This window comes from Periplaneta americana, chromosome 13, assembly GCF_040183065.1.
Source record: "Periplaneta americana isolate PAMFEO1 chromosome 13, P.americana_PAMFEO1_priV1, whole genome shotgun sequence".
Lineage (NCBI taxonomy): Eukaryota > Metazoa > Arthropoda > Insecta > Blattodea > Blattidae > Periplaneta > Periplaneta americana.
The window spans coordinates 59,678,673-59,701,145 of NC_091129.1; the positions used below are offsets into that span (position 1 = coordinate 59,678,673).

Sequence of the window (22,473 nt, forward strand, 5' to 3'; positions counted from 1 at the left end):
ATGATTGTTGCTGAGCGGTTGGTGACCTACCATGCTGAATACAAAGACGTAGTCAAAATAAAAAAAAATGCCAGTTTTATGTGCTTTAATTAAATAAGAGTGGTAACTTTATCACATTTCTCACAGGTTTAATTAAGAAACAAAACATATACCTTTAATTTGTCTTTGAATCAAATAAATATTAAGGGATTGTATGAAAAATGTACATACAATGCTTACATTTTAGCCCTTAAAAATTTATAGGACTGTTTCAATGTAATGTAAGTGTAGCTGTCGTCCATTCACTTTTGTCCAGAGTGTAGAATATTCATACATTTTTAAGGAGTATTTTGTTTATTTCTGTGATTTCTCGATATGAAACCTATGGTTGAAATGTCCATCTGGCATTTTGAATTTCTATAGATATTATACTGTATATATTAATTTAAAATAGGAATAGGAAACTTTCTAGATGGATACGTTTTGAAAAAATAAGGAATTCTTGTTGACATAATTTAATTTTTGAGAAATTGAAATTGATATAGATTTACACAATATATGATTGTGAAATTTTTCAAAAAGGCATTAGAAAAATGAAATCTTGTTACAAAACTCTATTCATAGGACATGATCTTGAAATCTTATAAAATGGCAGTTTAGTGGAAAGGATGCAATTTTCGGTAAAGATACAGTATTGTTGATGCTTGGAAAATCATAAATCACAATTTATCAAAACAAATAATTAGACATAAGAAAGATATCACTACCGTTAACAAGGAGAGGACATGCTCTGTATATCACCGAATGGAATAAGATTGTGTGAGATGAAAGTACAAGACGTACTGTTTAAAGTCATACCTGATATGGGTGGCCAATGACCCCTCGTTTTGGAAATATTGCCTATTGTTTGTGACATACTTCCATTAGGTGCTCAATAGGGAAGCATTAGATTGTGTAACAGCGTAGCCCATATGGTTGGATGCTGAGTTGTTATCCAGGCAACCTGAGTTCGAATCTTAACTGGTTCTATATTTTTTCTTTTAATAATGATTAATATTGTGATCACAGTTACCTATTTACATACCTATATCATATTTCTCAATGTATTGAATGCTTCATTATGTTTTAAACAAATTACTAATTAACTAACATTGTATTGTAAAGGATAAACAATGAAATACTGCTTACTTAGGAAGGTAAGATGTGTCACTGGCGTCTGTTCTATTTCTGTAGCAGCTATTCCATTTCATTTTGTACCCGATGATGTCATAAAAACACACAAAACATACATTTTTCCTGCACCACCATGCACAGCAAATGAAAGAAGGTTGTCCACAGTCACACACATTTTTCCGCACAGATATCCTTCACATTTACAAATACTTCTCATTCGTTTATCAATTTTGATGCATACCACGCATATTTCAACATGGCTTTGAATATAGGAACTGACAACTGAAAGTGAATTAAAATAATAATAATAATAATAATAATAATAATAATAATAATAATAACAATAATAATAATAGTAATAATAATAATAATAATAATAATAATAATAATAATAATAATCTTTAAAAAATGAGAAGGCATTAGGATTCGAACTCGTGTTGCCTGGATGACAACTCAGCATCCAACCACATGAGCTACGCCCTTACACAGTCTAATGCTTCCCTATTAGGCACCTAACGGAAGTATGTCATAAACAATAGCCAATATTTCCAAAACGAGGGGTCATTGGCCACGCATACCAGGTATGACTTTAAACAGTGTGTCTTGTACTTTCATGTCACAGAATCTGATTTAATTCGGTGATATACAGAGCGTGTTCTCTCCTTATAAGTTAAAAGTACTAAAACGTGAATACACATTACTGAGTAAATATATGTCTGAATTGTTTGACGTAAGTATAAGAAGAACTGTTTTTGTTCGCAACAGACCTTTTTCGAACATTAATTAACATTCATTTCTGTAAAATACAATGTTTAATGACATTTATACATTGCATCTTGGCACAGACCAAATTTATAAGAATTATTTGATAAAAGATGGTAGTCATTGTCATTTGGCAGGAATGATTGCAGGAAGCTGAATCTTTCTACTTGAAATTAAATATATTTTAAAAAGAAATGAGCAACTGTTCACACATCAGAAAACAGTGATCGTGGAGAGGTCAGCACATCTGTATCTTTTGTATAATTGCACTAAGAGTGAACAAGCATTCCTCATATAGTGGGATACGTCTATATGTTTATACCACCTTCCATAATGTGGCAGCATATTTTTTCATTGTATAATTTAATCACAGTGTGATAGAATTGTATCCTTTAGACAGAGATACAATTTATTTATATTTCTCTTTGTATTCAGCACAGGTTGCTGGTCAGGTATGTTGTTATTGCTGTCTACAAGAGGAAACTATTATGTAAGGTTTGCAAGTTCAGGCAATAAGTTTAATAGTAAGAAGTAAACTGTAGTTAATATAATTTTGTGTTCAACATATTGTGAAGAGTTCGATGTTCATAATTTGAATATTACTTCTTACTTCTTAATACGTGTGTCCAGCTATAAGCTGATTACATGCTATGGTGAGAATTTCATGTAATGAGTGGTTTTTCATTCTTTCCTTCAGTTTATTGTTGGTGTTATTACATTGAAGTAGGGTGTGTTTGAATATCATATTATTCATATTTATTCATACATCATACTTACTGGCTATGATTTGCCAATACATTGCTATATACGGGCTACCCATAACCTAATTTCAGTATTTTTTCTCACCTCAGACTGTGCTTTTCCTATGTTTTCTTAATGCTACTTATACTATTATAATCATAACCTACAAAATATCACTCATTCTTCTCTGTTTTATTCATACACTCAAACTAACCTATTTCAAAGAAACCTGTCCACCACTTCAGCACCTTCCCCATTCACTTTAAAATCATCCATATTACTTTCAACAAAAGTCCTTAGTTCATTCTTGCATTAATAGTAATGTTGTGGGATTTAATCGATTAATCGATCAATTTCTGTTGTAAGATTTATCGATCAAAAATATTTTATCAAATAATCGAGTCGATTAAAATTAATCGGTTGTAGGTGATAATAATTATTATTTTTTTAATATAAACTCATACTAAAAATTCCGACAATATTTCTCTCTCAGAAATTGCTTACTTAAGCACAAGAGTACTGTTATTTTGTAACTGTAAACCAGGTAGAGTAGGGAAAATCTTTGCACAAACACTTCAGAAAGAGATGGAAATATGAGGACAGTGACCTAGTCTACCTCTATTGAAAGTTGAAACACAATGCGAAACCCTTATTAAGTTTTATGGTTTTCCAAGAAAACTTCCACCCTGTTGTCAGCTCATCTTTCTAGCATATGAAATACATACTTTTCTGGGATTCGTCTCCCTCTTCCCTATTAAAATAGCCATGTCTACACTGTGTGTAAGTGAGAGCGTAACTACCTTCTTCTCTTTTTAAAATCTGGTAATTCGATTACAATAGGACCAGTCTCCAGTTTCGATTGCTGTAGTTTTGCAGTTGCAGTTTGTGTACTGAGTTTGTATATGAAGATTGTGTGTTTAGTTTGATAAAGAAAAAAATCAGTTTTCTGTAGTTTGTGAAAAGTGTAAACTCCATTATGTCATATGAGAATTTGAGAGGTAAACTCGGTGAAATATTTTAATTTAAATTGAATGATCATGGAGAAGTGCGTGACAGAAAAAAAGTTTTTTCGTGTTTAATGATACAGGAAACATTGTTACTAAACATAGAGCGGCACTTAATTCGGAGCATGTAAATGCACTCACATGTTTAAAATCATGAATGAAGCGGTATTATATTTATGCTTGTCTCAAAAACTCCCAGAGAAATTGACACAATAAATTATAAGCCTCATAATAAATATGTTAGTAAGTAATTAAAATAGTTGTTTTGTAATATAACGATACAATATATACAGATACACAACATTAATTTAATACTTATGCTTATCACCGAACACAAGTTAAATTTAACAATAATTGTGTATTACAGTATATTAAAACATTTTTTCAACTCTATCAAAACTCGATTAATCGATTAAATTCAAATAGTTAATTGATTAAATATTTTGATCGATGAACAGCATTAATTAATAGGCATTGCCTGTCCTCTTGTAGTTTATCTTCTGTACACTTTCATTTATAGGCTACTTTTGTTCTACACTAATTTTGTTCCTTACCCTAGTTTCACATAATTTCTTTTCCTTAACTGTAACATTTTCGATTTTCACTTTGCTGTCACTTTTCATTTATTTATTACACTATTTCCACTTTATACTTTAATATTATGATTCTTTAATTCATTATTTTTTCTCACTTTATTCACCCTTCTTCACTCACTATTTGTTCTTCCTCACTGTTGATGTTTGTGCCCTTATCTTCGGTTCATTGTCCTTTGTCTTCCTTTTTACACTTTACTTTTTAAACACCAGCTTCTTAAACTATAACTTTTCGGACCCTGATTACCTCTTTTCGAAACACCGCTAGTTGGTGACTCACTCACTTCCCCTCCTTGTCGAATTGAGACATCTCCTTTGTTTACATATCTCCCTGACCTTATTTTTCTGCCCTTTCATTTCTCCTAATTTTTACTCTGCTATTCGGCTGACACATCATAAATCTGCTACTATGACATACGGTACTACAGTTCTTTGCCCGTTTCCTCTTCCTATTACCTGCTTTGTGGTGATGTATACATGTAATGCCAAGATTCCGGTCAGTCACTGATGTCATTCATTGTTTTCACCATTTTAACTGACTCTAACATTCCTTCATTGGTTCTCATCATTACATCTTCCTGCTTGTCTACATTTAACAATTCCTGTCTTATTTCCCTTGTTACTACTTATCCAATGTCTTCGCTTCTTATGAATTCACCCATTCTTTCTCTTTCCGTTTAACTACTATCTTTCTTATTTCCATTTTTAAGTAATTTCATTTCTTTTCCATGTCTCCTGTCTCCCAGTCCATGCAGTTCAAGTTTTCTTGACAAAATTCCAGGTCAGACAGCTCATTGTTTATTTTCAATTTGCCGGGTATAGTCTTGCAAACTGTCTGTTATTTGTAGCTGTCCACATAAATGGCAGCAATAATCTTCTTCTACATCTCATTTCATAGTCGTAATCCAGTTCCAGCCTTATTTTTTAAGGTTTTTCCATTTGTTGAATATTCTTTCCTGCATTAACATGTTTTATCAATATTGGTCTATTAATACCCTTTCCAATTCTGTAAGATTCTTCTGTTTGCTCATCACTCACAAATTAAACATCTCCCAACACAACGTATATATTATCTCATATGTTTCCACTTTCTGTTATCACCCTATTTCCTTTATGCCAGAAACTACCAAGTTCTTTTTCCTCTGTTTCACTTCCAAAAATTTTAATTTACTCTTCATTTGCTCGTTTTCCAGCTGCAATACTTCCATCTTCCTATTCACTTCCTCGATGTTAGCTTTCATCTCCATTATGATATATTCCATTTTCATTGTTCACAAAATTTTTTTATTTGTTGGTCAAAGACCCCACTGCGTTTACTTTACATTACCAAAGAGCTTCTTCGCACATATCTGTCTCAAATGTTGACTGATGTATAACTAATAATTTGAATATCTTACCTCAAACTCTGAAGTCAGATTTAATAAATATGCCATGTAGTTATCTGTATATTGTTTAAAGTCACACAGAATGGTTATTTTATGCGAGAAGTATAATTGTTAGTATAAATTGCAGTAATAATTTGAATGAGAAGTTGATCCTCTAGTCTTCTTTACTGAATTCAGAACTCCCATTCGAGTTTAGTCACTAATTATATTTTTATGTACCTGTTGCAACGGTGGGCCTCTGTTTACTTTGAATAGTTGGTATAAATAATAAGTAAATAATACTTAAATGATTAAGGTTTACCCTGCTGTCAAACGTATGATAGGGTCGATTGTCTCATGGGTGAGGTGGTACAAAGAAAACACTCAGCATAAATAATCAACTATCCGTATACATTTATTAATTAGCACTTCCGGTAATTGGAAAATGAACAAAATGAAATGATGCAGTAGAAATACAGCCACCTATAACTCCACCAACGCATCGAAATTGGCTTGCCACTAATCGTCACTCAACTGGCATTCACCATTATACACAATAGTAACACCATCTATACCCACAGATTATAAGTATAAGTAACTTGCTAGACAAGTCCAAACTTGTCGGATGTGGCAGAAAGCATAGTACGAAACCAAACACAACCAATGTAAAATATACACTTGACGAATGCCAGCTTATTCGCGAATTACCAAATACTCTATATGAAATCAAATATACTTCTACTAATCAAAAGAAACATACAATTACTGATGTAGAAAAACCTGTTATGATCCCTGGTAGGCCAGTCTTGAAACCAAACAACAATGGCCTCTCTTCAACTCTCATGCCTCCGTTATCACACAGCACACCACACCACAGCTCGCCCACGCTTCTACATGTAGTAAGGCACTATCCCCGATCGAGCCCCGGCTACAGCAGTACACGTCCCTGCGCGGACTGGGTTATCCGTGATCCCATCACAGATAGCCGCAAAACAAAAACCCCTCAGCTCTCCACGGCTGTCACACAACCATACTCTTCGAGCGTCGACCCCAGACTGCACCGCGTCAAGTGTCCCTCTCAGGAGAACCGACGCTAATTAATAATTAATGTGAATAGGGCCAATGAAAATCTAAAGCCCATGTCACGTGATAACTTAAATTCGCTCGTTATACGTGAGAAGTAAGAGACCAAGAATGGCGGAAAGAAAACAAGCTATCTATAAAAGAAAGAAAGAGACCTAAAATGGCGGAATAGAATGCCATCTATGAGAAGTAAGGGTAACTAACAACAAGAAAAATGACATAAATAAGGAAGAAAAAAGAAAAGAAAGAAAGAAACACAGAGTGTAGAAACTAAAACGGCACACTGTTATGGTGTGGACAGATTTATTTTTATATGTTCAGAAGAGTTTTGCATAGAACAGATATGAGCATATTAGGGTTGCCAGGTCTCCCGTATTTTACCCACATTTTCACCAGTCTCCCATGTCATGTATTTGATAATACTGTATTTTCTTCCGTAATTTCTTTATTTACCTAATTACTTATTTAAATAGTAAAAATGAATAGTGTTATGATGCTATGAAAGTTATTCTAATTACATATTTTAAGTGCAATCTACAGTGACAAATTCTCATTAATTTTCAACCTATTTTGTTATGGGAAATTTCAATTGATTTTAAAAGTTTCTAAATAAATGTAAAACAAGTGGTAAATGTTAATAGTGTTAATGAGATTAATTTTAAATTACTTTTGCGCATAGTTGTACTGTATAATATAACATCCTCCTAAAGGTAAAACATGTCGATAATTTCTTGATGGAATGATTTTGGCAATTATATCCAAAATCTCCCGTATTTTTAGTTTGAAAATTTGGCAACCCTAGAGCATATGCACATTACATATTTACATTTTTGTGGTTAAATGGGTTCAAAACTGTTAAAAGAGTTCATAAATAAAAGAGAGAAACAGAGAGTGAAAAACTTCTATACTTTATGCATAAAACTCGTTAGCCCTGTACATACAGGGAATACTGGCTTGGATAACAATTGAAAATTATTGTTGGAAAACTGTTACAGATAAACATGCAAGTAGAGTATGATGCAACAGATGAAAATAGTAAATGAGGTCTGCAGTAACCTAAGATACATTATGCAAATCTTATTTTTATGTATTTGTGATTTTCTCATTACCAAACTTCTAGAATGGCTCCGAGGTTCACTCAGCCTCCTATAAAATTGAGTACCGGGTTTTTCCCTGGGTAAAAGACGGTCAGAGTGTGGTGCCGACCACATCACCTCATTCTAGTGTTGAGGTCATGGAAAGCATGTGGCTCTACCTTCATGGCCCCCCTCCCCCCCCACCAAGTGCCTTGATAGCGTGTGACGGGGATACCTTTACCTTTTACCTTTATGTATTTGTAAATTAGGGAAATCGGGTTGTAAAAATATTATTTCTTCACTGTCTTTTTATTGTGCCCTAATTTTAACACTGTGTCTGTGTTGAAATTTCAAGAATATTTTCATCTGTCCACAGCATCTAATGGTGATCCTCAGTCTCCTGACTCACTGCACTTTATAGCATCTGCTGTACCAAACCAATATGAACAAGCCCTAAGAGCAGTTGGAGAGATCATCCAAGACTATGACAGTGACCGTCTGTTTCCTGTACTGGGGTTTGGGGCTCGGTTGCCCCCTGATGGACATGTCTCACATGAGTTTTTTGTTAATATGGATCAACAGAATCCATATTGCAATGGAATATCAGGTATAATTTATAATGCTATTTTCTTATTCAAGATTCCTGAAAGTTTTTCAGTAAGAACATAGACTGCTAGCAAAGCACTTTGGCATGAATGGCCCATTGTACGTCCCATACACTAGAAATGAACGCTGGAGACTGCATTAGCTGACCAGCTTCCTGATGCTGCTGGATTTTATTTCCTGAATTTCCTCAGGGGACAACATTTTTTTCCAAGGTATCAGTAGGTAATGTGGCTTAAATCTGGACAATTTAGCAAAATGTGAGGTGATGACTCAACATCCATCCCACGTTTCCTACAAGTTGGATCATCATCGAGACCCAAAATATGTAGATGCTTATTCAGATGACTATGTCCAACCAGAAGTCAGGTTACCCAGCTTAAAGTTTTCCTTCCTAAGCCTAGGAGTTGTTTAGTTAAGTTAGGTTTTTGTTTTCCAATAAGGATTTTGGTCTCTCTTATAGCTGGTGTAGATCTCCAGACACTCTATAACTCCTCATCAGATTCTCTTTCTTTGATTATGCACTTAGACATATCAACACAAGGTTGTGGGCCATAGCATTGGATGATACTTGTGAGCCACCGGTATAGCTCAGTTAGCTAAGCCCTTGCCTGCCGATCTGAAGTTGTGCACGGGCATGGATTCGATTCCCACTTAGGCTGATTACCTGGTTTTTTCCGTGGTTTTCCCCAACAGTAAGGTGAATGTCAGGTAATCTATGGTGAATTCTCGGTCTCATCTCTCCAAATACCATCTCACTATCACCAATACCATCGATGCTGAATAACTTAGTAGTTGATACAGTTTCTTTAAATGACCATACATATATATACTTGTGTCATCTGCAAATAGTTTAGAATAACCTGTTTCTTTTATTAAGGGTCCACAATCATTTATAAAAATTAGAAAAAGAAGAGACCCTAATGATAGACCCTTGTGGAACCTCAATATGAACATTTCCCCATGTTGGAGTAGATTTAAAGGATTTACTGAATGTGATGATTTCAACTTTTTTGTTTTCTGTGTAGGAGATATGATTCAAGCCATTCGTACACTATGCCTTTAATTCCATAGTATTCAAATTTCTTTAGTAGAATTTTATTATTAATACTATCCAAGAGTTTGGAGAAATCACAGAATATCCCTCCTACATGTAATTTTTTTATCAATTGCTTCCAAGATTTTATCTGTTAAATTAAATGTTGCTTGTTTGGTTGATTTATTCTTCTTGAATCCAAATTGTTTTAGAATAAGAATGTTGTAACTATCAAGATGATATATCGTTGTCCAGAGATAGTGCTCACTCTAGATGGAAAGTTACAATGAAGCAAGGAAGTCATACTGTGCATGAGATAAATGAGAAATTTCGAACAAACTGAACTTCTCATTGATTTAATATGCATTGGGATGAATTTGCTAATCCGGAAGCCCTTCTATAGATGTTAAAACTGTATATCATGCATGCTGACAAAGTTTAAGTAGAACTCGTAATTGTCCAGAGATTGTGCTTACCATGAAAATCGCAGCGAAGCTAGCAAGTTGCAAATTTACATGAGACAATTGGAAGTTTTTAGAGACTATACCTGTTTTTGGGTTTGAAGAGGAATGACATTGAACTATCACATAGGTTAGCAATAAACTAAGGTGTCTATCAGTTTACGTTTAAAGACAAAGAACGCTTAGTTAATTCCGAAAGTATGAGAAGAAATGGAAATAGCATTCCACAGATTTTATTACCAAAATATGGTGTTGTTAACTAATGCTAAGCTCTTGGCAATAAGGCATTAATGCACTTGCCGTCCAATATAGGAGAGAGTAGCAGAAAGTATAACTGTCTTAATGTAGGCACCATGTTTGGAGGACTAAACCTGTCGTTGGTTAGCGGATCCATATGACCTAGCTGGGAGGATTGTCAGGCAACTTCACTGACCATATCCCCTCTTTACCACTTAGGGGGCACTTACCCATGTCATGGCAGATCAGCATGCTGAAATGGCATTTCCTCTATTTTTTATGGAACAGTTATATTGCTATGACTCAGTCCCCAGAGCTTCAGTTGTGAAAAACAGGTTACACCACGGGAAGGTGAGGATAGGATCTGAGTAGGAGAAGTTATGGAATCCACTGCACTATATTAAAAATCTAGTTTGCCGAGTTAGGTCTGTGGTAGCACGTCTGCCTGCAGACTAGCCAGCCCGGGTTCGATTCCTAGCGGAATCAGAAATTTTCATATAAAATTTCTATCTCAGGACTAGGAGAGATGACGGTGCACAACTTTTAATCATTAGATTGTGCACCAATATACCTGGGTTAAATCCCAAATCTCTCCACAGTGCATATGAAGAGAAGGCACATGTCATTGTTGATAGTGATTCGTCTGTTGGATGGGGATGTCAAGCGTGGTGGTCCCCTTGGTGCTATTAGACACCGGCACTGGCACCGGGTTTCCCCTTTTTTCTTCCACACCATCATCATCCTCACCCATTCCCTACAATATACTTACACGAACACTTACACATACACTCACCTGGTACACTACATAACTCTTCATAGATACACATCATGCATAATGTGGCCTGCCAAAATGGTGTGCAACTTGAAAATGGGTCACAGTCCTGCCATCTATCTGCAGTATGTGGAACCGAACTCACGTTAAGTGAAGTGGGTAGAGACACACACGCACGCACAGATTAAAAATCTAAAATCCAGTGCCCCTTCAGCTGATACTTCATAAGATCATAATGGCAGTTAATTTACCCTTCAGCTTGCATATTAATCTGTCATTGTCTATCACAAAATTGACAGGTCCAGTGATGATACAATGTTCAACATTTTATTTCTTAAAGTACAATTGACTCCCAATAATTCACATGCTGTTAATTAACTTTTCAATCCTTTTTTTTTTTTTTTTTAGAGAGGGGGCGAAGTAATGTCATTTCTGTTTTTACTCTATTTACGCTCTCTCCCTTCCTCTTAAGTTAGCGATCTAAAATCAGAAAAAATGAACAGTCCTCTAAGAAACAAAAGGATGAGAGATTATTTTTGTTAAACTTGTGTCTTATGATATTTTGTAAAACTTGTGTTTCTTTTTTAAAATTCTTCCCCACTGCAATACTGTATACTGTTATAATGTTTCAAAATGTTCTTCATTTGATTTTGAAGTGTATTTTAGTAATTAAACTGTTAGAGTAACATCTGCTGAACTTGAAATAATAATAAAAAATTGTTGCTAGTAATTCGCAATTTTCGATATTTTGCAGAAGTTCGTGTATTAGTTACCGCGAATTATCAGGAGTCCACTGTAATTAAATGTAGGATATTGTTCTGTTGATTCATGGAAAATGTACATTTTTTCTCAAATTCTACACATCCAAGATGCCTAAATTTGTCATCCTGTTTTTGATATCAATTTGTTTCATGTCAAGTGAATAATATGTCTGAAAATACCTGCGATTTACATTGAACTGTTTATTTAATTATTTTTTGGTGGTGTACAGGGGCGTACGCAAGGGGGGGGGGGGTCACCGGATTTGAATCCCCCTTGAACTTTAAAAAGAAAAATTACATATTTAGATTTGAATATTTCTTATCCATAATCGTTTTCCTTTCTGTAATTTTTCACTGTCAGAGTAAAGAAATCTACATTGACATAAGGCATATCCTCCTACCTCTCCTTTGGTATAATCCCTGTGCTTTGTGCTGCGACGCATTAGAATTATAACTATGCTATCTTTATTATAGAGAGACCTACTGCCTAGTACCGACCTTGTAATAAAATGAAGCGTGAAACATATTGAAAAGGCTGTTTTGACAGTTCTGCAGTGCAGATATTAAATATTGTGCATTGTCGATTTTAAACTCAGTTTAAGAGCGATATTCACCAGTTCATTAGTTTGAGTTCTGACTTTATTGTAAAAGTTTGTTTAACGTTTTGTGCTTTTGACAGTTCATATTTTTAACAATAGTAATAGTAATAATAATAATCCACAACATTTAAAATACCAATAATGTAAATTGTAAACAATTTTAATATTAACCCCTCTCCCCCTTGACAAAATTCTGTGTACGCCACTGGTGTGTACTGTACATAAAGTTGTGCCTCAGAGTAGTACTTACGATTTTAAACTGAGGAAAGCCAGCTTTGATTTCTGGTGAAAAGTGGAAATTTTTTCCCTATTGCTGTAAGAATCAAATGTGTGATAATTTGTGATACTGACAACACGAACAGGAATCCCAACAGTTATGAATACTAGAGTGCAACAGCCAACGTACAAAGTGATTCTCTCATCTAAAGGACATGATGTTGGAGACTGTAAATAACATTTCAATACTGATCTGCATTTTATTCTTTGCAAAAAAGGTATTACATGCAGTTTAAATAGACAAATGTATGTATAATGTTTATATGATTTCAGGTGTAATGGATGCATACAAGGCATGCATCAGACAGGTTCAACTGTACGGACCAACCAACTTCAGTCCAGTCATCAATCATGTTGCAAAGTTTGCTGAAACCTATCAAGATGGATCTCAGTACTTCATTCTGCTCATTATCACGGATGGTGTCATCACTGACATGGCTCGAACGAAGCAGGTGAGGAAAAGAGTATTCTTTCCCCCTTTCCCTGGCATTTCCTCAATTTGCCCTTTCATTTAACCCTCTTGACTTCCAACAGAGGGTAGTGTCTTATCCATTTAGTGTACTATTTACCATACAAATGGCTAGTAAGAATGCCACCAAATTGGGTTAAAATTCTGTTTACGTGCGATGTATCTGTATGAACTATATAATGCGAGCAAGCATTCAGCCGTATCGGTGAAATAGTGGACTAAACGTTTTACGTCATTCTTGACAGTCACAGAGCACATGTAATATCAGACCTGCCAACCTACGAGAGATGAAATATGGGAGATGGGGATTTAGTGGGCACCTATTCGAGAAGAAATGTCCATTATCATTTCTGTATTATTCTGCATGTGTTTCACTCCTTAGCAGAAGCATGCCGATTCAATCCGCAACATATCTTAGCTCCATAGCAACAACTGTCCGATCCAACTCGCAACATAGTATAAAGAATACAAATAAAATAACTCATACTAACACAGTAGGCATAATGACCTTTAATTTATTTAATACACATCATAACTTATAAACATCCAAACCCAATAACACAACCACCAACTACTTAAACATTCCAAGCAATTGTTATAGAGACTTTGTGAATCCCCTTCCATTTTTAGTGATGATGGTGACGATGATGATGATGATGATGATAATAATAATAATAATAATAATAATAATAATAATAATAATGTGATGATAATGATAATGCAGCAAAAATATAGCATTAAATACGAAAGTTATGTGGTCAGTCCTAAATCCTGAAGATTTCATGTCAACTTGGGAGAGCAGAAGTCATGAGCCAATTGTGGGTACTTGTGCATTATCCATGAAAGTTAGTAGGTCTGTAATTTAACTACAAATTGATGACAATAAACCTTATAGCAGCGACCTGTTTCTGTTATGGTTCATCCCTTTGCCACACAATAGATTTATATTGTTCTGATAAATACTGAAACTTTATATCTAATATAATCTTAAAAGTAAACATAAAAGATAGTGACACCACAGTCTAGTACATAATACATGTCACATGGTCTTCAACACCAGTCCACCACTGTCTCTAAAGAGTAAAATTATATTTCTGATAGCAGACAAAGGAAACTTTGAACCTTGAATGTCTGAAGTCACATTGCTATGAATGTGTTCTTGTGTTCACGTCATCATATGTAGGCTACTACATATCCATAACACACGTGCAGTAATGTGAGTCACTGATGAATGCAGTCTAAATGCAAGATGGGATTATCTCTGTTCAGTGCGCAAAGTTATACCAATAGATTCTCAAGCTTCGTAAGAGCAGAAATAAGGCACTTTTGCAGTATGTAAGTACAAAGCTTGGAAAAATAACAGAGATAATTTTGTTTATCATTTAACAAAGCTGAATGAAACCGCATCAACATCATTTCATTATACAACCCACATAAGGGGAGTAACTTACATACTGTGGCTTGATTACACGACTTCTCACTTAGGCTAACTGGGATTCGATGTTGCTCTACAAAACAGCTGAAGAGAGAATGTTTCCCTCCCAGCACTTGGGTTTCTCCTGTAAATTTATATCACCATTTGCTCAAACGTCATTCCCTATCATCCGATTCAATATGCACATTGTGAACGATTCTAAATAATAATAATAATAATAATAATAATAATAATAATAATAAACTTGCTTCAGAAATTTTCCACAGTGTGATAGATTTGAAAGCAGGGAACAACACACACAGCTACATCATACTCTTGACAGCAGTATTTTGTTTCAAGACGCAATCCTTTATTGTAACACACAACACAGCGTCAGTATGGGGTTTTTTTTTTTTGCAGCTGTAGGAGGAATGAAAGACTTTTTTGCAGCTGTAGGAGGAATGAAAGACTGGTGGTGTGGAGCATTTATCCTTGTAGGAGTGACAGATTTTGAGCAGTACTTCAAAATCAAGTTCTTATTAGTTTATACTGGAATTGTAACTTAGTCGTTTTTTCATTTTTTTTTTTTTTTTTTTTACAGCAGATAAGAATTCAAACAACAGATACCTATCATATGTCGAAACATTTTCTGGTAGAATTTTTTCAATCCCTTCCTTGCTGTGCAGTAACTCATTAGGTGTGCATCATTCGTGTCTACCCTTTCCATCATACCAGTTATAGTCCGCAACCACTTCAGGTTTCTTTACTTCTTAGTTTCGAACCTTGGTTTGAACAAAATTTTCTCCATGAGTTGTACTCATAAGACAAATATCTTTTGTATCTTTCCACTTCATTATCATCAATTTATCTTTGAACATTGCAACATGTTCTTCTTTTTTCAATTTAGCTGCTTTTATTTCCTCAAGTATCCCCTTTCTGTTTTGATGCAGCGTTCCCATGGCATCAGTCCCTTGGGCACTCAGTTTATTGAACAAATCAGGACGGAGAACCAGTTGTGCATTGTAACTCGGTATGCCTGAGTGAGAAGTGGAGCCATGAGCTGTAGCACCACTTTCGATCCATAAAATTCATCTTTCAGTGAATCATTTAAAACTGTCTTGGCTAATATACACAATAAAATTCCACAAATATCCAGATTTCGATTCACACAATTCGAAAGACTTTATGCCATATCCAGCTCTTTTAGATGGAATGTACATCTTCCGAGATAGCCAGCCCTTCCACAACATCAAAGATTCATCCACTGATACTTCACACTCCAGTGTATAAACATCCATAAATCTGTTACTGAGGTGATCCAGTATAGACTTTATTTTGTACAATCTTCTGGAATCACATGTTGCTGGATCATAATTTTAATTATTAACAAAATGAAATTTTAGTAATAAGTGAAATCTGACTTCTGTAAAGAATTTCGAATGTATAGGGGATTCCAGTATTTCTCTCTTAGAAAAGTAGGTCTTGTTTTCTGGCTTTTGATCAACTCCTTGTAGCAAAAGAAATGCCAGCAATTTCATTATCTCTTCTTTGTTTGTGTTTTTCCATTGGTGAACATCTTGATCACGCTTTAAAAATTGGATTACTGTCTAAAAATTGTTGTGCGTAATGGTTTGTTTCATTACTTATTCTGTCAGCAAGTTCTGGATAAGGAACAATTCAAAATAATCCAAAGGATAATTTGGGTCTTCTAATTACACATTTATTCCTGGCTTGCCGGTAAATGGAAATTGAGGTTGCTCAACCCATCTGTCTCTGAATGTGTCGTGTATCTCATTTTCATCACTTACATTATTATCCTCAGAACTGTTATTATAGCTATGTTCACCAGCTGATTTTACACTAACACCACATCTGTATCAGTTTCTGAATCTCCACTTAGTTCGTCTTCTTTCGAAACTTCTTCACATATTTCTTCATTGCTTAAAATTTTCGACCGAATCTTTTTACAGGACTCTTTCTCTTCTTCCTGTTTATTCGGCGATATTGTTTTACTGTTACGGGGTCCTTCCATGTTGGAATTGAACGCAGAACACAACACACAACAAAAAACCTTCCTATCAACTCCAATTGAACTCAAACTCAATACGCATTGAAACACCTTCCATCTTCTAGAACTGAACTCAAGACACCAAACACAAAGAAACACCTTCCTATCTTCTTCATAAATTAACCAGAATGTGACCCGTGCTTCACAGCAATAGAACTTTGCTTATGTTGCTGGAAACATGCGAGCAAGCAGGCATGACGTGAGGTTCACATCACGGTCATTACATAGCGATAAGTACGCGACGTGACAGTCCCGTCATACCAACGCTAGAGGTTAATGAAATTGCCAATTAAGATATGTTATTTTAACCTTTTACTTATTATACAAAGTAGCATATAAAGAGAAAGTACTGTAATACTACGAAGTAGTTACTGTATTTACGATACAAGTGTTAAAAATGACATTTTATTTTGTATCATATAAAGTAAAATAATTTTTAAGATCTTTGGATGTGTGTGTTGTATTTTAGGTAGCTGTTCATATGTACTGGTATAGAGACAATTTACCACTTCTCCACTGTTGTATTTCCCCTCATTGTAATGGTGAAATTTTATCAACAGTAATCTCAGTAGAGGTTTTGATTTATCTAGAGAAAATCAAAACTCGAGTGGGATTTAATTGACTATTACACGATTAGAAGAAAGTATATAAAGATAAGAAGTAACAAAGCACTCCAATACAATAAAATATTAATTGACTTACGAAAATACAACTGTCTTCAAATGTATTATTGTACCATCTCAAGCTGTTTTCTTGTTATCAGTTGTGCCAACTATGGAATCTTCATTGAACTCTGTGGACAGTTACTAGTCAAGAAGGCTTTGTTGATTCAGTTTCATTTTTATTAAAACAGTTACATTCCACTTCAATTATCCGGATCCCAGTAATCAACGTCACTTGATAGATAATTTTCAATAAATCTTAGTATATTAAACAATGTCTGATACGTGACTATCCATAATATCATGTAGCAGAAGCTATAACATAACCTAAATAATATAAATGTTAGAAAAGTTTTAATTAGGGATGATGAAATAAACAAGAAAAGTTTTAATTAACGATGAAATAAAAAATAAACATGAATAATTTTAAAGGGAACAATTTTATTATTGAATGTACAATTTTCAAATTTGAATGTTTTAGTGATTGGTTGTTCAGTTGATGTTATATTGGACGTGTGCGTAAAAGAAGTGGATCTCATTGATGTACATGGTGTATTCCTCAACTTATTCAGGATTTCCGAATGGTGCTCTTCATTTATTTGTAAATAGGGTTTCAGGGAAGATGCATAGCTATGACCAGTGATCTTTATGAATTCTTGTTCTTGAATGCCAATGCGAGTCATATTTGAAACTGGAGTGGTTTGTAATTTTCTGTTTTTTTTTTTTTTTTTTTTTTTTTTTTGATGTCCAGACCAGTGCAGTTTGAAATGTTGGCAAACAAAGAAATAAATGCTAGGGTAGTGATAAAAATAAACAAATGCTACGACGAAAGCGATAAAATTAAACAAATGCTAGGGATGCGATAAAATTGTGCGATAAGCAGCCATGATTGGTTGAAAGACGTCCTTTCGTACCGTTTTATTGGTCAAAAGTAGTATGACGTAGTAAAAGTGTAATAGTCACATTAAAGCCAAGTGGGGGATATAGCTCAGTTTCAGATTGAGAAGTCCCCAGTTCAAACCTGTGTGCTCCCGAATTTTTTATAATTTGAATTTATTTAAATAATTTGAATTTAATAGTTAATTTTTAATAGATGTTAAAAGTAAGTTACTTTTAGCTCTACTGTTAAAAGTACTTTTCACTTGCTAGCATATAATGGTTAATTTTTAAATATGATTACCTTGCATTAAAAGATCTGTTTTTATGAATGACTTTCTAAAAAATATAGTTCGAGATTTTCGCAGAAATACATGTTTTAGCATCTCTGATATAGGCAGTTTTTATTTGAAACCAACAACACACAGTGGCACTCCAGTTCAGGAATCATCAGCCAATTTTCTTCATAATTCTTTGTGTTACATGCAATAAATTGATAAATGAGATGAAAGAAATGTTTTGCTACGGAGTACGATATATGAATTATATTTTTATTAAGAACACTTTCTCCACTTACAGGTTGCCTAGAAGACAGAGTATATTTGTCAAATTTTACACTTTTTTGGAAGAAAAAATATTAACAAATTTTTTAATTACAGTTATAATGAAAACATAGGTTCTATTTGTATTGAAATTCTCTTCAGCGAAGGTGATTCTATCTTGGACGATTCTCTTGTTTTATTGTGTATTTCTACCTGTTTAAGAGTTGAATTTCATTGAACCCTTCTGTTTTACAAAGACCATTAGCACAGTAAAATAAGAGGGGGGTTTTCCTTGCACAGTACAGCAACTGTGAACCTCTTTCTACTTTCCTGAAATTACCCACTTTGTCCTTTTTGTAACTACTGTGGCTAAATTTGAGCATAGAGTGAAGGGGCATTAATTTTCACAACAGTGAACTTTATGATGCGAAATTATTTCAGTAGGCCTGCAATATAAAAATCATTCTCACAGTTGGCGGGGTGCTCGATCACTTTAAACATTTCAACTGATCACAACTAACCACACACACGGACTGAAGCTCTGAAACTGCATGCACAGCTTGCCTGAGGACTGAAGAAGAAAACACACATGTGCAAAATAACGATTGCAGCAATGCGACGGCTATAATTGAAAACGGAACTTACTTTAAGAACACGCCTCGTATTTATCTTCCGAACTTAATTCTTCGTAAAATATATTGCTATAACATTGAATGATTGGGAGCAATACTATGTTGAATTATGGACAGATAAAAACGATCCTCCTTGGAGTTTAGAAGAGAATGATCCAGATATAGATCCCATTACTTTGGAGGAATTAAAAGAAGCCCTAAAAACAATTAGAAACAGATAATCCCCAGGCACAGACGAAATAAACGATGAATTACTAAAATATGCAAATGAAACATTTTTAGACAAGTTTTTAGAATTGATAAATATGTGTTGGAAAAATGGATTTATACCGGATAAATGGAAAGAAGCCTTAATAATACCACTACATAAAAAAGGAGATAGGAATAACTGCTCGAACTATAGAGGAATAAGGCTCCTGAATTCCTCGTATAAAGCATATGCAAAGATTTTATCGAAAAGGTTAAGCATAATATCAGAAAATATATTACTAGAACAATAGCATTTATTCAGGAAAGGCCGTTCGTGTATAGATTGTGTATTTACAATTTCCCAGCTGGTAGAAAAGAGAAGAGAATATAATCTTCCAATGTATATTGGCTTTATAGATTACGTAAAAGCCTTCGATAATGTACAAAGGAACCTATTATGGGATATACTAAAGGGAAAAGGTTTTCCACTACATCTCATAAGAGCTATTCAGAGCCTTTACACAGAAACAAAAATACAAATAACAAGTGGCACAAGAAGAAGTAAAGAAAACATTTTAACAAACCTAGGAGTAAGACAAGGGTGTCCGCTGTCGCCTGCATTGTTTAATTTATATATTGACAAAGTCATACAAGACTGGATAGAATCAACAAAGAAATTGTACAAAACAGTTTTAACAACTCTTTTATTTGCAGATGATCAATTAGTAATAGCTGCTTCAGAGGATGGTCTTCAGAAACTAATATATGAATTACAAATCACAGCCTCAAACTATAATTTAACAATATCTCCAACAAAAACAAAAATTTTAGCTTTCCAAGGGAAAACACAGGTACGATGTAAAATTTTAATTAACGACAATATAGTAGAGCAAGTAAGAGATTTTAAATACCTGGGCTGTGAAATTGGAAACACAAGAGAATTAGATCAACAAAGAAAATTACAAAATTTTAATCAAATATGTGGAACGCTTAAAAGAATCCTATTAAACAAAACAAGGAAAGAAACCATTTTGAAGTTTTACAAGGTCTTGGCAGTCCCATCTCTCTTGTATGGCTCAGAATGCTGGACCCTAACAGAAAACCAAAAGCGCAAAATAGAAGTATCAGAAATGAGATTTTTGAGATCGGTAGCTGGATACAGAAGAACAGACAGACAATATAATGAAACGATAAGAGACGAGCTGAACATATTCAACTTAAATAATAAAATAAAAGAATACCAAGACGAGCAGTTGCTGGAGTAGCCTCGCTTATCAACAACATATGGAGTAGACGTATTGAATCCTATTCATGGTATAGCGAGAGAATCGTCAGCTGTAGATTCAGGATTGATCGAGGTTTCCTCACAGTGCTAGGTGTATATGCTCCAGAGGAAGGAAAAAAAGAAGAATCACAAGATTTCTACCAACATCTACAGAAGATTTTTGAAGGTGTAAATAAGAATGATTACATCCTACTTACTGGAGATTTGAATGCTCGTGTAGGAAGTGTACCAATAGATAGAATAATGGGTCCACATGGAGAGCTGACCATTAACTCCAATGGAAGAACTTTAAGAGACTTTGCAAACTTCAGTAAACTTCGGATCGAGAACACCTTCTTTAAACATAAAGACATCCACTGCTACACCTGGACAGCCAGAGGTCAGAAGTCCATCATTGACTACTTCATGTCATACGAGAAACTAGGTAAATTATTTCAAAACGTGAGAGTTTATAGAGGTAGCGACATAGGATCAGATCACTATTTGCTGAGAGGAGATGTGGCACTTAAAACTAAGTGGTATAAAGATAAATCATCAACTACCAAAGGAAATAGTGAGAAAAGATGGAAAACGAATCTTCTATCAGATTATTCAATAAGGAACCTCTATGTCAATAGGATGAAACACCATTTACAAGATAACGACGTAACTACTGATATTGAAGTAGAATGGTCCAAGATCAAAAGAACAATAGAAAATACAGCTTTAGAGGTATTGGGACTTCGAAATATCAGGAAGAAGAAAAAAAGGTCTCTATATATGGAATGAAGAACTAGAAAAAGAGATAGAGAAGAAACGACACCTTTATCTAAAATGGATGTCCCGACAAAGACCAGAGGATAAAGAACAGTATCAGGCACAAGCAAGAGTTGTAAAAAAATTAGTTAGACAAGCTCACAGAGAGTCGTGGGATAAATATGTATCAAATATAGAACACGATATACATGGAAGACAGACATTAGCATACAAGATAATGAAACATCTTAATAAGGAAGAAAAAGATGCTGCAAGTCTTGCTTGTTTTGACCAAAGAGCTTGGCTTCAATTCTGCAAAATGCATTGGCACACTGATAACGAAACAATCTCTCCAGATGAAATCTTAACAACTGAGTCAAATAATATAGATAGTATTGAATATAAAGAACTGCAGACTGCACTTAATGAACTCCATAACCGAAAAGCTCCAGGAACTGATAACCTTAATATAGAGCTATTTCAATACGCATCAGAAGAAACCAAGCTCAGAATATTAGAATTTCTTAACCATTGCTGGAGACAACAGGAGATCCCAAACCAATGGAAAGAAGCTATTGTTGTTCCCATATTTAAGAAAGGAGATAGATCTAACCTCAACAACTATAGAGGAATCAGCATTTTGAATTCTGGGTACAAGCTCTACACCAGGATACTTGCTTCCCGCCTCCGACCAATTGTTGAAAGTATTCTACTGGAAGAACAGGCTGGGTTTCGTAAGGGTAGATCTTGCGCTGACAACATATTCAGCAGGAGAGAATGGAATCAGATCACCTACATTGTATTCATAGATTATGTCAAGGCTTTTGATCGAGTGCTGAGGAGTAAGCTTTGGGAAATTATGGATAGAAGGGGAATACCTAAGCACCTCATAAAAATATTACAGAACCTCTATAAAGGGACCCAAATAAGCATTAAGATAAACTCTGAAGACATTAAATCCAAATATATCAACATGGGTGTCCGACAGGGCTGTTGTATGTCACCTATATTGTTTAATTTGTATATTGACGACACCATTAGAGTATGGAAGAGAAAATTATTACAGTTGGGTTTTGACAAT

At 34.5% G+C, this 22,473-nt stretch overlaps 1 protein-coding gene across 1 annotated transcript in view; it reads left to right on the top strand.

The window, feature by feature from the left end:
- The window catches only part of LOC138711997 (copine-8-like), an 82,639-nt gene that overhangs the window by 31,443 nt on the left and 28,723 nt on the right, over positions 1 to 22,473 (top strand). Inside the window, exons 8-9 of the mRNA XM_069843345.1 lie at positions 8,152 to 8,382; positions 12,794 to 12,972. Coding sequence (XP_069699446.1) covers positions 8,152 to 8,382; positions 12,794 to 12,972 — 410 coding nt within the window. The remainder of the gene's footprint in view (positions 1 to 8,151; positions 8,383 to 12,793; positions 12,973 to 22,473) is intronic.